General features: G+C 40.9%; 1 protein-coding gene across 1 annotated transcript in view; it reads right to left on the bottom strand.

Annotated features, from left to right (window-relative positions):
• LOC138015703 (cyclic nucleotide-binding domain-containing protein 2-like) overlaps window positions 1–15107 on the bottom strand; it is a 23358-nt gene extending 8251 nt beyond the window's left edge. Inside the window, exons 1-11 of the mRNA XM_068862814.1 lie at window positions 14190–15107; window positions 12969–13039; window positions 11506–11677; window positions 10698–10772; window positions 9895–9983; window positions 9740–9813; window positions 9081–9163; window positions 7690–7773; window positions 6165–6232; window positions 5027–5104; window positions 206–266 (exon numbers count right to left, since the gene is read on the bottom strand). Coding sequence (XP_068718915.1) covers window positions 206–266; window positions 5027–5104; window positions 6165–6232; window positions 7690–7773; window positions 9081–9163; window positions 9740–9813; window positions 9895–9983; window positions 10698–10772; window positions 11506–11677; window positions 12969–13039; window positions 14190–14570 — 1236 coding nt within the window. The 5' untranslated portion in view covers window positions 14571–15107. The remainder of the gene's footprint in view (window positions 1–205; window positions 267–5026; window positions 5105–6164; window positions 6233–7689; window positions 7774–9080; window positions 9164–9739; window positions 9814–9894; window positions 9984–10697; window positions 10773–11505; window positions 11678–12968; window positions 13040–14189) is intronic.
• Window positions 15108–17405: the final 2298 nt, after the last annotated feature.

The following is a 17405-nucleotide window of genomic DNA, read 5'->3' as shown; positions in this document are numbered from 1 at the left end:
GACGAATTAAATTTGCACGAGTGACCATTCTGAATCCCATGGGTATTAATTCCTCATGCAAGACTTGTGATTAGCTGGGAAGGTCTGGTTTCGCGGGAAAATCAATCTAAAAATAACTCGGTCTGTAAAAACGCCGTACCACAAATACAATGAAGTGACTGAACTCAAACTCAGCACTCCCTATGACAACATCTGCTCAACTTACCGAAACTATTACGCAGAGCCAGTCGGATTTGTTGCTGTCTTTCACAATTACTGAACCCCGTCTTGTATGAAAATGAAGAAAAAGAGAAATAAATGCAATTCATACATCTAAGTCACAATCGTATCTATTCATGCGATTTAAAACATATATGTTACCTATATAAATTGACTACGATGACAAAAGTGCATAAGTTCGAGCATAAGTTTTGTAAGCTTCGCATAGGAGCATGCAGGGTCACAGATTTCGCCCATTTCTACAGCCACAAAACCGGAAATTTCCCGCCCTACGTTGGGGAGATAAGAAACAGCGACTGCCACGGTGACGAAAACGTCACATCAAAAATGTAACTCTGTGTTATTACTGGGTTGCCAAACACAGTCGGAATCTACGTTTCATCTCTCCGTTTTTTCCTCGTCGGGAAAAGTCTTTCCTGTCAATCCTCTACTAAGTGGTATCTGTGCATAGAGTCTTCTGCGCGTATTTTAATGGGTTTCAGCGGAAAGGAGAAATACGTAGATTTCGCTGGTGGACACAATAGAATATTTAATTAACTTGCAATGGCGTATAAGTCATTGAAACAAAAATGGTGCAGTTTTGGTGGATCTTTAAAAAATATGTACCTTTTATGGAGTTCAAGAATGGAACGTCAATTGGATAAACAAGACAGCGGTGGAAAGTAAATATCTGGAATCTTAAAAGCGACAAGTAATGTACTTCGACATTAATCTTTCGCCCGTCGATCCGTAATCAAAGTAAGCTGTATTTCTAATATTTCACCAAGTGTGGTGTTATGTAAAACACTGAAACCAAATGGAAAATTTTCTGGTAACTTATGGGTTCAACAAGGACAGAGAAGGAATCGAACACCTTAAGTGGATCTGTAATCTCTCTTGTCTGGCTATTTGTATTTATTTGTAATAAACTCTGCACAGTCTTCAGGTAAAAAATACTTGGAAATGTGACTGCCAAGAATTATTTGAAAGAAAGCTTGTAGTCTTTTGTGCTTCATTATTCAAGGAAAAGGTTCTCTAAAAAAGGGTTTGATCGTGAAATTTATTTTGTTGGGTATGGTAATTTGACACGATTGGGTTTTCACGCACGCAATGAAATAGGAAGGGTTTTTTTGTCTCTAATAGCAAATATATTGTTTGTTTCAATTTTCTGCTGGGAAAGGTGGCCTTTATGAATTCATCGTGTTGTGTAATATTCGAACTTAACAAATTCACATGTGTGCGTTGAAATGTGATACGCGAGGAGACAAGAATTTTTTTTTTTACGAATTTTGAGTGCCCTGAAATTACATCATTTACGTGACATAGCTCCATTATCACGAAGATTTTTCTATAATATGTCGCTTTACTCTAACCCAAAAACATTCAGATAGTAAAAGACTTCGTATTTATTAAAACGGCCATTTCTTTTGCTTTTGTGCTTGTCAGCATTGTGATTTGCTTTAATTCGCAAGTCTGTTTTTGTATCTCATAGATGTTTAGATTTTCAATGCATGGCCGCTCAACCTCATGATTGTGTAAATAGTTCACCCTGAAGTCAAAATAGATAAGTTTCTCAGGAACCCGACAAAGAAGGCTTCCTGACCAGACAGATGAAATGTAAGTATTCAGTTAAATATTAAAACAAAATTAAAAAACCAAAGACGGAAGTTTCTTGGCTGAAAAGTACGTTGTTTTACTCTGAAAACGACGAACGATTAACATTCTTTCCCGTAGTTCATTCAGTTGACACAAGGTGATCCCGTGCAACTTTATAGTTGCCTAGCACGTGATCAATTTCTTCCTTTTGACAGAACATCATGACCTTTCCCTTGATTCATAAAAGTCAGAGACTGCAGAAATTTTCGTGTTTTTACGATTGTCTGTCATTAATCTCTTGATGAGAATTCGATTCAGAGTTATGTATTTGTACTATGTTACATTTTTCTTCATCTGTCTTTTGGCTTGTCTTTTACTGTTAACTCCCGGGCTTTTACGGTACTTTTTGATGCAAACATAAAGCTAAAAATTGTTTTGACCTGGCATCAGATTAGACTGAAAAGAAGAGGAATTATGAAGGGGAAACAACATCTTCAGTCCTTCCTTAGTGTGTGCAATAAACGTGTGCTTAGGGCGACTGCAAGCCATGCATGACATACAGGAAAACGTCCGTCAGAGCAATTTGCAGTTAATTTTTGCAGACTATTTATTTAAAGAAGAAGCGAGTGAATTCTACTGTGCGTGTTGTGTTATCTTTAAATTTATTGCCAAAGCTTAAAAAACTAAAAGACCCCAAAATGGGACAGGACGTTAAACGTATGAACGTGAGCTAAAGGGCCTCCGCTGGTACGACAATTGGGTGACCCCTCATGTGGTCTTAATCACCCCCCACTTGAAAAAAATTAACTGGAACGCTGCAGTTCAATACCACCTAATTTAGTGCCTTCTGTTTTTGTGTAACACGTACCCCAGGCAGCCCAGGGTACGCGTCATGAAGCGTCTAGTTCCATCTAGTTCATGTTACACACGATATGGGTGAAATATCCTACAGCCGGACTGGTGCAGACGGATAAGCTTGGTTCACACGTACGACGCAAATGCAAACGCAAGGAAATACACGTGTGAACTACCTCAAAGCAAATGCAAATGCAAACGCAAATGGGAAATTTCCCTTTTTCTTGCGTTTGCATTTCACACGTGTGAACCGGGGAAACGCAAACGCAAGATAAAAAAAAACACACACACAGGTTCATTCTCGTCCACCATCTTGGAAGAAGGACTTGAACTGCGCCTGAGTGTCTTACTTCCCATGCGTTTGCGTTGGACGTGTGAACTTCATTTGCGTTTGCATTTGCATTTGCGTCGTACGTGTGAACCAGGCTATAGCCGTCATAATCGTACTGACGAAGGAGAAATGTACATATTACTACGCGTGCCGCACGTGCAGCACGGATCACTTTTCCTCTTTTAATTGTTTGGCGGGCTTTGTCGTTTACGTAGACGCCGTCGTTTCTTAGGGCGCTTTTCTTTTGTCAGAACTGGCCGACCAGACCCGTCCATTTGCAAAGAAAATTCAAGAATTTGAACGAACGCTTGGTGATAATTGGGGAGTTTTGAAAGAAAAGTGATCGCGAAGGGCCACTGGAGGAGTATATATCTTCCTCGAAGGAGGCAGTATTGCCCAGTTGTTAGGGCGTTTGCCTTGAGATCCGGAGTTCCTGGGTTCAAGACCCGCTCTGACCACTCATTGAATTTTTTCCTGGTAGTCCCTGGTTCAAATTCTCGACTGCACTTGTGTTCTGTCGTTTCGTTGATTGTGTTTCATTGGCCCTGAAAAGCCCCTATGGGGAGTGGTCAATTATAAATTTATTTTATTTTTTATTTTAAGCGTGTTAGTTTCAAGGCGTTCCAGAGTTATTCCTTCCAAATGCCCGGTCTGGCCGGTCAGTTCTATCAAATGGAAAGCGTCTTTAAATTCCCTCGTAAAATGTGTGTGCAGGTTCTTTAAAGATCCAAAGCAGTGCTCACGCACAAACGATGAGAGACGGGCACAATGCTTTTTCTTCCCTAGTCGAGAAGATCAGAGAGTTTACAACCTTTTGCAGCTGCCGTAAAGAAGGAAGCACTTTCTTCTTAGCCACTTTACGACCCTAAGGCCCTCCACAGACTAGGGATTTAGTTGTCGACAACTATTTGTGATCGACAACTAAAAGTTATCGACAGCTAAAAAACGTAGTCTGTGGCGCAAGTTGTCGACATGGTAAACCCCAAATTTTTAGTTGTCGACAACTAAGCAGTTTCCCTTTTCAAAAAGGGAAACTACTTAGTTGTCGACAGCTAATAGTACAACTAAGGGCCTCCACAGACTAGGGATTTAGTTGTCAACAACTATTTGTGATCGACAACTAAAAGTTATCGACAACTAAGTAAGTCCGACAAAGGGATTGCACACACTGGCGCTCAAATACTGATTTAGCAACCTATACGAAGGGAGGTTGAGCACCAAGGGTTTACTACGCATGCTCACGTGTTCGTGCATTCAAAATGACGGCAAGAAAGGACATCGTTAGTGTCGTTGCCACCTCCAAGAATGGGATGTAGAGAAGGAAGATCAAAAAGAATGTTTTCTTTACCAAGTATTTTACTTCTGCAATCCACACGTTTTAGCCGGCGGGGGAAAGCCGCTGACACAATAGCGCAGAGATCTAAAAGTAGTCGACAACTAAAACAAAAGTTTTCACACACTTGGAAAATGCCAAAAAATGAGGCCGTCGACAACTATTAGTTGTCGACCACAAAGCAGTTTCCCTTTTCGAAAAGGGAAACTGCTCAATTGTCGACAACTAATAATTTGGGGTGTAGTTGTCGACAACTTGCGCCACAGACTACGATTTTCAGTTGTCGATAACTTTTAGATGTCGATCACAAATAGTTATCGACAACTAAATCCCTAGTCTGTGGAGGCCCTAAAAAGTATCGGTTGCTAAATCAGTATTTGAGCGCCGGTGTGTGGAATCCCTTTATCGGCAATATTTAGTCGTCGATAACTTTTAGTTGTCGATCACAAATAGTTGTCGACAACTAAATCCCTAGTCTGTGGAGGGCCTAAGAGTTTATCTTGACAGAGTTTGATATTACCACCTTCCCCACTAAAATTCTTGTGATCTTACTTCCCAGGCAAAATACACGAGATAACAAACAAAAGCGAGCACAAATCAAAGCGCATAGTTGAAATACGTAATGGGCAGAGACTATACAAACAAAAACTACAACATAAAAATTCTTATGGTTTACCAGAAACAAAAACAAAGTTTTTATTTAAGCAACTTACCTGAAGTATTGAAAAAGGCAGTTTTCTGGGTGAGCAAGTAGTAAGTCCACAGGCCAATCAGCGAGAAAGTCCAAACTCCTGGGAGGAATAGAAGTCTATGAGATCATTTTCGCAGCAAGGCATTCTTGTTTTCTTTTCTTCAAACGTCGTACGGTGCAAGATAAAAGCTTTCAGCAAATTTTGCTGGCCTCTACTGGCTATTGAGGCATCAAAAACTGTTCAATCTTTACAATAGCGCAATAACGTCATTCATCCAATATTTTCTCTCTAAGTTACCTCGGTCTTATAAGACCCGTTTTAAACGTCGCATTTCATATGTGCGGAATCTAATGCAAATGAAGAGAAACAATAGATTTTTCTCATTTGCATTAGATTCAGCACATGTAAAATGCGACGTTTAAAACGGGCCTTAAATAAGGCCGTATATACAACACAACGACCAAACCAAATTATTGTTCATTATTGGACGAATGACGTCAATTGACTGAATCACACTGTTTCGTCGACTGGCTAAAGTAGAAAAAAGGAAATACGTTGAATGACAACCGAATAACTCAAAATGGCGTAGGCCAGCCAAACCTTGCATCAGCAACTAAAAAATTTGATTATGGACAAGAATAATTAAGTTGGCCCCTATTGAATAACTGCTTTCATGTCCAGGAGCACAAGAAAAAGTAGTTGCAAGAAATTATTGCAAACGTAGCCTGCAAGCAGGCTCTTTCGTTGAAAACGGTGCGCGGTCGAAATATAAGGGCTTGGTGACTAGTAACCAAGCCCTTATATTTTGACCGCGCGCCATTTTCAACGGATGAACCTGCCAGCAGGTTATTGTAAACGTGGCAAGGATCTCATCTGCAACAACTAAATGCCCGCTACAAAAACCGCTAATTTTGCAAGAATAATATAACTTTCTCAAGATTGAAAGCGTTAGCAAAAGTTTGCTAACTAAAAGCAACGTAAAAGTCCTAAAGATTTCGTGTCGGGTGTAACTAATAAATGTCTGCTGACAAGACGATTGAATCGCACGTATAGCAAGATTAATGAATTTCGTAAAAGAGAAACGGCATAGCAACAACGAGAAACAGTTCAAATTTTGATTGTGTTATTTACCGCATGGAAAACAGAACAAGAAACTTACCTACAAAACTTTAAATGCGCTGGCTCTTCTCCTGTTTTAGTTTGTCCCATAAATATCCTTCGATAATCCTTTGAAAAAAGAAAAAAAAAGGGAAATTTATTTATTAATTTTATTTAACCACGGGTAATTCATCAGCTATTTACAGAAAGATCAAAACTATGACTACTCAACTATAACTATAAACTACAGTATATTAAAATGTATTTGTAAAGGTAAGAATTCTTGATAGTATAAATTTTAAGGTGCTTGCCAATATACTGTACGTAAAAATGTTACTCCACAGGCTACAGGCCACAGGCTTCCTGGCTGGTCCTTGCATCATATCTTGGGTCAGCCAAAGCATATCTTACACAGCCAACTAAGCCGTTTCGTTGTCTCCGCATGTGCAAAGAAGACGTTGCTTTTTTTCAATGATTTCCTTTGGAACTTTAACTCGACGTTTCTCCAATGACGGATGGGAGGATAAATTTGACGGCATCGAAAAACGAAAGAAATAAGCATGAAAGAACAAAGATATAAGGACGGTGCCTACTGTTGTAATTGCGCATACGTTCTGCGCATCTCGAGATACACGGGTTTCCTATCGGTGGTGCTCACTAATACAGGGGTATTTTCGCGGTTTAAAACTATGCGAAGAAAGCAGAACTTAGCAAATGCTCTTGATATCCAAAAAGAAAATTGGGGGTAACCATGCATTTTCAGAGATAAGTAAGCTTTAATTTGAAAAAGAACGCCATATATGGGCCTTATTCGCGCGGCGGCCATATTGGCCATAGACAACAGACTTCGTACCCTGAGCCTCGAGTTGAAATGTTTGGGAACGAGTTTCGGTGGAGAAAAACAAGAGTTTTCACTCAACATGGTCCCTGTGTGATTAAGGCCTATTGCTTTGTATTTTAAAGTGCCCCTGTGACCAAAAATTCAATTCTCATTTTTCTTTGTATTTCAAAACTATGTTAACCAAACACTAAGAGACCAAAGTTTCAAGCCTTGATTTAAAAAAGACACCTGTTTATTTTAACTGGAATTTTCCTATTAATGGTCCGCCATTACTAACTTTAAGTTCTTCAGAGAACTGGTTCAAGGAGAAAATGACGTCAAAGGCTCACTACTTTAAGATGCAATGCGTGTGCACGCCGCAGAATTAACATGCAGCACGGGAGTTTTGGGCTTTCAGACTTTTAAACTCGCTTTTTGCATTTATAATAAGCTGTATTCACTCGCGGAAATTTTAAGCTAGTGAGCCTTTGACGTCACTTTTCCCTGGAGGTAGATAAGTAAAATCTTAGCCTCGAGGGATAAGTTTCGGGGCGGCAATGATTTGAAAACACAACACCAAATGGTTTTAGTTTAGAACCAAGAAGGAGACGAAAAAATGAAAAATTCAACTTGTAATCAACATTTGCGACTGAAAATAACACTAGTATAACGAAAAATGTCTTTCTCAAAACCGGAGGATACTGTTTTATTTCTTGATTCAGAGATGTTAATTCCGCTCAAGTTTGTCGTTATTTGCCGTACTGACCTCCTTTCCAATGACTAGCAGCTGCACAGGATCTCTGCTTACAACAGTTGCTGTTCTGTGGCAGTGTTTAAGAATTGCGGTATCCTGGGAAACAAAACACAGTTGAGTTATTTGCACAAGAGCTTTGGTTACAATCAGCAAGTGAAAAATACAACGAACGAAGAGATCGAACTGAATTTAGAAAAGCTAACAGGCCATTGTCTTTTCGTTTTCCCAGTCCATTAGCCCGTAAACAGTCAGATATGCAAACAGAAAAACAATGGCCATGTTTTGATATGGATGGATCTTGATTCTAATCACGTACCCAGGGCCCAGTTGTTCAGAGCCTGGTTAAGCTAATCCAGGATTGCGGGAAACTTAACTTGTTGTCTATTTTCTCATTTTTCTGATCAGAAAACGTTTTAACCCGCTGTGCTGCGTCGATGGGGAGTAAAACACAAAAAGCTGGTTTTACCAAAAGAGTTGATGAGCCAGTTAAATTAACCACCTCCGATATTTCGAGCGTTAGGCCTTGGTCAATTCGTTCTGACTTGCATGGGCAAAACGCTCAAAACGTCAGGCCGTAATTTTTTCTTACGGTGATTAATTTACCCGGCTTTATAGTTTATGAACCTTAAACTTCACAGTTTGCAAGTACACGAGTGAAAGAAGTGCATATATATTTATTTGAAGTGCGGGCTGTAGATGAAAGAAAGAAATCGATCCTCTCACCTAACGGGACAAATTAAGCAATCGTCTCTTATAGACACCTGAAGATTTCATGTGGCTTAAACGGTATTCCTCTGCGACCTCTGCGATGCCGGTGCAATGCTCTAACAACTGAGCTATGGAGCCACAGAGTCCTTTCAAGGGAACACATGAGCCCAACAAACTGACCTGACCCCAATACTAGGGAGCTTACGAAACGACGACGACGCCGACGGCAACGACGACGCTACAAAACAATAGGTTTAGTGAGCAAAAACAACGGCTCTGCACGCTCTGCACGTGCGTTTTACATTTTGGTACATTTCTTTGCCGTCATGTCCTAAATGACGACGTGAAATGACCAAATTCAAGGTTCTGTGGAGGACGTCAGCACATGACGATGAATTTTCAGTTCTCTCTCTACGCTTCAAACTCACCCATACCAGTTTAATTCCTCGACAGTTACTACACATTTTTAACGCGAAACGACATGAAATAGTTTCGTAGTGATATGAATGACGCGAACTCGTATTCCTCGTTGCCGTCGCCGTCCTCATTTCGTAAGCTCCCTACTGTGACTTCATAGCACAGTCGGGAGAGCATTGCATCAGCATAGCAGAGGTCATGGGTTCGAATCCCGTTGGAGCCGCCTGAATTTTTCAGGTGTCCATAAGAGACAATTGCACCTCATGAGCTTTACTCACCCCGAAAATTGCTCCCTTCTTGAGTGTTGCAAGTGATGTGAACGGCTGCTCGACAGCTGGGTCATTTTCTGAAAGCACCGTTACTAAAATGCCAATGACAGAAAGATTGAGCAGTTTTCAGTAACAAATCATTTCGTGGAATATTACACTTACATCTTTGCTTCTATTAGACACATGAGTGTTGGTCCCACCCTGGGTTTTTGAACCCGCGACCTCCCCTCCCTCCCAAAAGTCCAATGCTCAACCGTTTGAGCTACCGGTCGTCGGTGGAAAACGAGTATAATCTGGAACGGAACTTAACCGACGACATAAAGGTGTTATATACAGTGTAGCAAGGATCTTTTACAACCTTTGATTTTCAGCTGGGCTGGAGCACTATTTACACCAGTTATCAGTCACAAGCGCCCCTCAACGACATTTTTCATATTTCGAAAGTAAAATTTGAAAGTAAAATGTTTGACAATAGTTTTGTTCTCTTGGCGGCAGTTGAATTCGTCATGGAAACATTTCATTGACGTCCACCTAAATTTTACTTTCGAAATGTGAAAAATGTCGTTGAGGGGCGCGTGTGACTGATAACTGCTGTAAAATTTCGGTGAAAAAAGTTCAGATAGAAGACCATAGAACTCAAATTGTCATAGATTCACGCCTTCACTTACCCGCTCCGTTTATGATAAAATAGAAATTCTCCGCCACATGATCTTGTTTGATTATAATTCTATTTGGTGGGAGACTGAAAGAAATGCAAAGAACAAAGTCAGGGTTAAAGACCAAAAAGCAAGAAGAATAATTACGACTGACGAGAGGTTGATACCTTTGCAGCCACGCAACTTTGCAGACATCTTGCTGCATATGGAGCGGAAGTTCCGAGAAGGATTCTAAGGTTTGTAGAGCGTATAATACCTGGAACACAAAAGAAGAACCTAATAATTTCAATGAGGAGTGGATGAACTAAAAACCAGTGTGAAATTCATGACTTTTCAAAGTACTTTTCTTAAGGACAAGTTAGAATGTGGTGGGAAAGGGGGTGGGGGCGTTTTCAAGCGTGTGGGGAAGTCCGAAAAAACTACCACAGCGGGATTCGAACCTAGCCGGGGAGGCATTTTAGGATTCCCTCTTACAGTTCCCTCCTATTATTGATGTTGTACCGTAAATCCTCTATCAAATCTGAAATAAGCCCCCACTCTTTAGAGGAAGAAAATTACCAATCCCCCCCCTCCCCCTAAATGGAAGGTTTACGGTATGAACAATTACACAATTATATTGTACACTGAACCAAACGAAACATCGGTTGAGGCGAGCAGGATGATCTCGGGGATGAGTTTTTTGGTGTGTATTGTTAGTAGTGTCAAGATTTTCGTCGGAGTTTTCTTCGGAAGTTTGCTTTTGGACTTTGCGGTGGAACCAGAGTGTTTCTTCTTCTTTGGTTTAGATAAGCATTTGTATCCTTCCCTAAAATGTTATTTTTTTCGGCAAAGCAAAGCACTACCTCAAAGCACATGCCAATTTTCGAATCATTTCTCTCAAAACACTTTTGTGGACTTAATTAAGTGACAACATATCAGCTTTACAAAAGGCGGAAATAAGTGATTCTGATGAGAATAACAACTCACTCACCGTTTGAAGTTGATCGTTTGACCTTTCCACCGGGAGTGATGTCAGAATTTGTTTTACTTCCTTGCTAATCTTAACCTATTTTGTAAAAGGAATGTCACGAGAAATGATTAGCAATGATCATCTGTCCAGAAGAAGACAAAATAACTACAATAAATTATTTCTTCCCCTGGAGGGAGCCAGAGTAGTCTTCCACCAATGTATACGTTTCCCGAACTGAGCATTATATCGGAGTTGAGTTTGTGATCCTCTACTCAAGTCAAAGGTTTTTTTTTTTCATGTTCGTTGGTACCCTCTCGTAAAATAAAAAAAATGATTTGATTCGATTTTTACTTCGCCAAATTAGCAGAGCGCTTTTGTTCGGATGTAAAAGCTTGAGAATTCAAAATGATTATTTGCTGCGCTTTTCGTGGCGTTGACGATAATGAACTTAATTTTAAGATTGGTTTTTGAGGAGGGGGAAAATCCGGAGTTCACAGAGAAAAACCTCTCGACAGGAGAATAGAAACCCTCTCATAACGCCGAGTCCGTGAATCGAACCCGGGGAACATTAGTGGGAAATCAGACGAGTCCTCTCACTACTGCCGCCACCACTACCTCTACGTTTTAGGTGGACTCATTTTGTTATTAAAAGTAGTTGATATTCTGGTCAATCTAGCTTCCCTTTGGTTTTGATACCCTTCAGTGCGAAGAGAAAAGTCGCCAAAAGGAAGCGATGCCCAAATGAACAGAAGTCAGCCGTCAACTGCGAACAGACTAGAGAGGCTGGGTTTTCTCTCCTTGCGTGTATCTTATACGAGACATTTCTTACCTCTCTATTTGCCTTGAACAGTTTAGGATCAAAAAGCGGGGCTGGACTTGAATATCCAGATCTTTGGTGATCGTTTTGCCTCAGATGTTGCTCTTTTGTCGTTATGGAACCTTCCATAATTTCAATAAATGACCTACAGATTCCTTCCTGGTGAAATATGGTTTTTGGATCACTACAAGAAACGAGAAATAGGTGGAGAAGTTACAGTGCTTTGAAAAAGAATAGAACCTACCTTTGACGCAGTAACTGGAACTTGAAGCTCGCGAGGCCACTTATGTCCAGAAATGAACCTAATTAGATGCACGCCCAATTTTGGCATGCAACACGAGTGTCCCTGTCTTTAAGTCTAAGCATTTGCTACCTGTTTCAAACAATAAGGTAAGGGTAAAGGGTACTGTTAATTTAGAGCGAGTTTCAATCGAGTGTCGTAAAGCCAAAACCAAAGTAATTACTTCGGCCAATCAAAAAGGACGAAGACAATCCGATAAACCAATCAAAACTCGAAGTAATTACACATAGTCGACACAGAGCGCGGGAAAATGTACACGCGCAAGCCACGATTGGTTTTGGTTTCATTTGTGATTGGTTGAAAAAGTGGCGCGAGAACTTTAAACCAATCACTGGGTGAAGTAATCATAAACCAAAGCAATTCGCTGATTACTTTCGACACTCAATTGAAAACCGCTCTAAGCTTAGGGTAAATGCAGCTGTTAACCCATACTTGAGGATCAGCATTTTAGGGACACTTTGTGACGTTCATTTTCTGTAATTCCGAGACACAAGTGATGTTGAAATTGGAGAGAATAGCAAGGGGACACTTCGTTACGCTTATTGAAATACACTTGCACCTAATTAGGGACACTTCTGGAAGCATCTGCGAATGCGAACTTGGGGCCCGTTGGGCTCTCGAAAGTTCCGAAAACCTTTACGGGCCATTTTCGGGTGTCAAAATCCCATTAAACTTCACAGTCATGTTTCTTTTAGTTAACATGAAAACGTTAAAAGATCGGCTTCCAAACCAAGCGGTTGGCAGTCCCACAAGTGGCTTTTCGGGCCCGAAGAGTGTTCGGGACTTTCGAGAAACGGGCCCCTGGTCCAAATCCTGAACCAGAGGCCATGCGTGGTTTTCCACATATGCCGCCAGAGGCTTAGGTCTCCTTCGCAGCCGTTTTTTGAATGTCACGCAACGCTCCACCCAAAGGAGGGGAGCGTTGCGTGACATCCAAAAAACGGCTGCGAAGGAGACTACTAAAGGCTTTGCTCCATGATGATGTACTCCGGCTTCCTCTCTCGTCAAAAACCGATATTTGAGGTGATTTTGACTTAAAGTCTCTCATACCAGTAGTGGCCTTTTTACCCGACTGCAATAAGTGCGGTAAGCCTTGCACTTTCATTATTTCGATTCATTGTTAGAAAACCATGCGTACGTGTGCTATATCTTCATAATTAATCGTTTAAGGTACCTGCTTAGAGCTCGTCCAATTCGTATAACAACCCTTACTACTCTTGCCAATCTTTTGAAGTTCTCTAGTGGCTGTGAAGAAACAGTTAATTAATCACAAATATCAACAGAAATATGTCATGCATTTGTGTCTAATTTGCGTTCACAAGTGCAACACGCTGCTCTTAATTAACAGGTGTCATACAGAACGGGTAATCGCGGCCGTAAGTTGATATCCGATAAAAAACTGAGCTGTGTAAGTAACAGGATTGACCGTCAGTTGTTGACGATCAAAACGATCACCTGTTCTCCTAGGAAAGGGGATAGTGTGACAGTTTTTGAAGTTTTTGAAATTAGCCGAGGCATGTTTTAGCATCGTCAAGACATAAGGACCCCCCACGTCAATTCGACGATTTGAATTCGTCGATTCTATTAAATGAGGATACCTAGTAGATTGTTACAAAAACACGATATCTTTTGTCAACGAACTGAGAATTTCCACAATTACAAAAAAAGAGAACAGCCTCCTACCCGATCGCAGCAAAGAGTGAGTACGAATCAAGTTATTGTACATTTTAAATGTACACGATCTTATAAAAAAAATTCAAATATGATTTTATTTTTCCAACTCTTTGGAAAAGATGCTCTTGGAATCGATCTTTCCAACACATGCACGATATTATACTCGGATTACGAAAAAAGTGAAGCAAGCAGGTGGCTCAGTTTTGCCAAGTCTTAAGTTTTAACGAAGTAGCTCTGATGTCGCAATAAGTGCAAGCCTTATTGAATAATCTTCTACTAAAGGTCCAGACTGCTGGTTTGTTACGCGTATTACCATCGCCCTCTTGCGCAACAAACTTTTGTGTTGCCATAAGGAGATGTCGCTTTTACTTTTTTGCAACATGACAATTTGTTGCGCAAGGTGGTAATACGCACAACAAACCATCTCAACTTGCAACGCAACATTGTTGCACGAAAATGTTACCCGTATTACTCTGACAAATTGCCCTGATGTATTCGGAATGTCAGGGCATTCTTTCGAGGGCAGTTGAAGTTATATAATGTATATACGTGCGTTAGCCCTTTTAAACGAATTCCGGTGAAGATGAATTCAGTGGCACGATGGCACGGCAGCGGTTTCAAACGTGCCACTGAATCTTCTTTTCTTTTATCCCGTTAATTTTCAACAGTCTAACAAAAAAAATGAACTTAATGTTGGATTTGATGCAAGAGTCAAACGTACCTCGAAGTGTACCTCATAGACACTGGATGAAGACGATGCGTGTGTTCTGCTCAAACCTATTTTCTTCCACCGCTTCATGCAGAATCGAGCTCTTTCGGCCTTTTCAGTTCTCGAGCCCAACGACGTGTGACACTCCTCATTCAAAGCCACGCTTTCCGTGCCTGTCCGCGCCGTGTCGGGGGGTTCGATGATCGTGGGAAGACTGTTTTGTCGAGAGCGCGATTGATGCCGTGATCTAGAGGGCATCTTGGTTCGGTCACGATCGCTAAATGGACCACTCTCGAAGTCCTGAGCTGAAGAAACGTTCTTGTTCGATTCCCACCAGTTTTGAGAATCGCGCTTCACAATCCAACCAGATCTCTTGTCGAAAGAGGGTAACATTTTCGGAATTCAACTAGCACTGGTCAACATGCAGAGTATGCTTGGTTGAAGAGTTCAGAAGAAATGAAAGTCCCTACGATGCGAAATATGAGTCGAGAGAATCTTGTAACCTTGACCTCATGAAAGCAATCCCTCTCTGAGTTTTATTTTCCAAAATCAACGAATGGTTTGAAGCGAAAGAAAGTCAAAATCATTTTCCCGACTCAACACAACTTGATTACATTATCGCGGATCCAAACTTGGCATACTCATGGATTTTAGGTTGTTGGCTTGTTCCTGTCGTGTCTATGTTCGACTCCGCGGTTTTGCTTCCGCTCGGGATTAAGTGCCAAAGACATATTTGAAGTATTTTTATCTTCAAAACAATCCTTCAGTCACGCGCATGGTGTACAGATCGGATTCAGTTTTTAAGCCGATGGACACCTCTTTTACAAAATGCAGACCGCACCAAGCCATCGTGACTGACCAGTGAAAGAGCCAAGTAAAAAATCTGTTTTGCCCGGTGTACCAAATAATCCTAAGCCTGCGGAACAACTTTCGTTCCTCTACGATACGACTTCATTTCGGTTCTCTTTTATCACTCTACGTTAGTTTACATGACACCAGTGCAAAATCTCATACCAGAGTAAGTCATACTCCCGGGGGGGGGACTCCCATATGAAACAGACGGGGATGCTCGTCCGAAATTTTGAATTTAACCCTTAAAGGAGACCAATCTAGGCGTTTGACCCCTAAAAGAGACCGTTTAAAAACACAAAAATACGACACGCAATGAGTTTTAATGATAAAAAGGCATAATCATCGAATGCTTTTATCTAAAAAGAAAATTTAAAAGGAAATTTGACTTCTGTTTCTCTTCCCGTAATTCTGTGTTACTTCGCGGAACCCTAAACGAGACCTTGGTGGCATAAAATATTGGCGCTTTGCCCGGAACACCCTAAGCGAGACCAAAATCCAAAATTTACACCCCTAAGCGAGACGACGAGCACCCCCCCCCGGGATCATACTGGTATGTGTTGTACCGGATCAAAACTCTCATAACAGGATCATATAGTTACACCTGTATCATCGAAAAAAATAGAGGATGATAAAAAGAACCGAATTGGGCCAGTACCGGAACAAAAGCTTTACTGGTATATCATACGAAAATCCCTGTAGCGTAATTTACCTTTTTTTCTTACTGCTCTTAGTCTTAGACGAGAATGTTACGGGACTTCTAGATGAGAGATCAAAACATTTGAGCCCGCCCCTCCCCCCAAAAAAGTACACTGTTGAGACTAGATCTCCACAGTTTTGACAGTTACAAACGATGCTGCTCAAGTAACGTTTGTAACTGCCATTACAACAGAAATAAAAATTTTAAAAAGGATGTATGGCAATAATTTGTCAGGTTCTCTTTCATTTCTCGAAAACCAAAAGGACTCAATATGGGAAGTTACTTTAACTTTTGAAGTGAATCCGTGCGCAGCGCGATATCTTCAAAGGGAAGAGAATAATGTAACTAATCATTTCATCTGGTGAAAAAGGATTAAAATTTTACTTGCTATTAAATAGAGAAGCCCTGGGAGAGAAGCTATCTTACGTAGAATAATTATATGGGGAATTAGGCCTGTTCCAAACGTCGGGCTACTGCCGTGCCGAACTCAAATGAAATTGTCATTTCGTAAGCACGGCAGTAACACGCCGTTTGAAACCATTAAGCGCGGCACGGCTAAATTAGGTTCGGCACGACTACTCAGCACGGCAGTAGCACGACTTGGTTTCAAACGGCGCACTATTGTTGTGCCGAACTCAATTCATAAATTAATTTAATGTATTTTGCATTATTTGCATACTATTACGCTGGATGGATGGTTTGTTTTGTCTTTTGAATTTGGCACGACTGTATTAGGTTCGACGTTTGAAACCGCTGCCGTGCCAACGTCGTGCCACTGCCAAGCCAAATTCATTTGAGTTCGGCACGGCAGTAGCACGACGTTTGGAACAGGCCTAAAGTAATTCCCTTGAAATGACGTACCGTCCAGATTTTTTTCAAACTTGACACAATTGATATTCATACACAGGACATAAAAAAAAAGTGTAATAAAACGATGGGGTCAGCGTGCTTTTTTTTCACGCTGTATGCCCTTTATTTTAAGTGTTTTTTTTACCGAATTACGCGAGAAGCTTTCGAAACTAGATCAACTTGAAAAACTGTTGTCATGAAGCAAAAGCTACTGAGAATTACTGAGAACTTAAACCTACTTGTTTGTCCGGGCTGTAATATTTAAGTAAAGTGATTACAAATTGCTCAATCATGCAAAGAAATGTAAGCAAATTGGACCGCTACAGTCATCACCTTGCACTCAGTGTCGGGCTCCAAATGTAGTTTCACGTCATTTATATGTAAATACTACAACTTCTACTATCCAACTTTTCTTCTCCTTAACCAAGTACCTATTACGAGTAAATAAAACCATTAAAAATGGGGGGTCACCGTGCTCATTTCTTTGCAACACTATGGTAATGGCTGGCAAAGGGGCAATTTCAGCTTCAAAATGATCATTTCCCGCGAAAGGACTGGGGCGAGTTCCAAGACAACACCTTCTTAACCGTTAGGAGTTATCATGGTTGCTCTTAAAAGCTCTTGAACAGCACAAAGCGGCCTTTATTACCTCTCCTCAGATGGCCGGGGTGAAAAGCCGCCATCTCCGAAGTCGCAATGTTATGCGCAGTATGAGATGCGCAGTGCAAAAGAAGGGAATCACCTTACCTGCTCTTTTTCGTTCCGTCAACTAAACACCTAATGGAGTACCATTTTGGACGCAAAGATTACTATGTTCTTTCTCGCGCCAT

The sequence above is a fragment of the Montipora capricornis genome, chromosome 9 (assembly GCF_036669925.1).
Source record: "Montipora capricornis isolate CH-2021 chromosome 9, ASM3666992v2, whole genome shotgun sequence".
NCBI classification, from domain to species: Eukaryota; Metazoa; Cnidaria; class Anthozoa; order Scleractinia; family Acroporidae; genus Montipora; species Montipora capricornis.
This window is presented reverse-complemented; position numbering and strand designations above follow the sequence as displayed.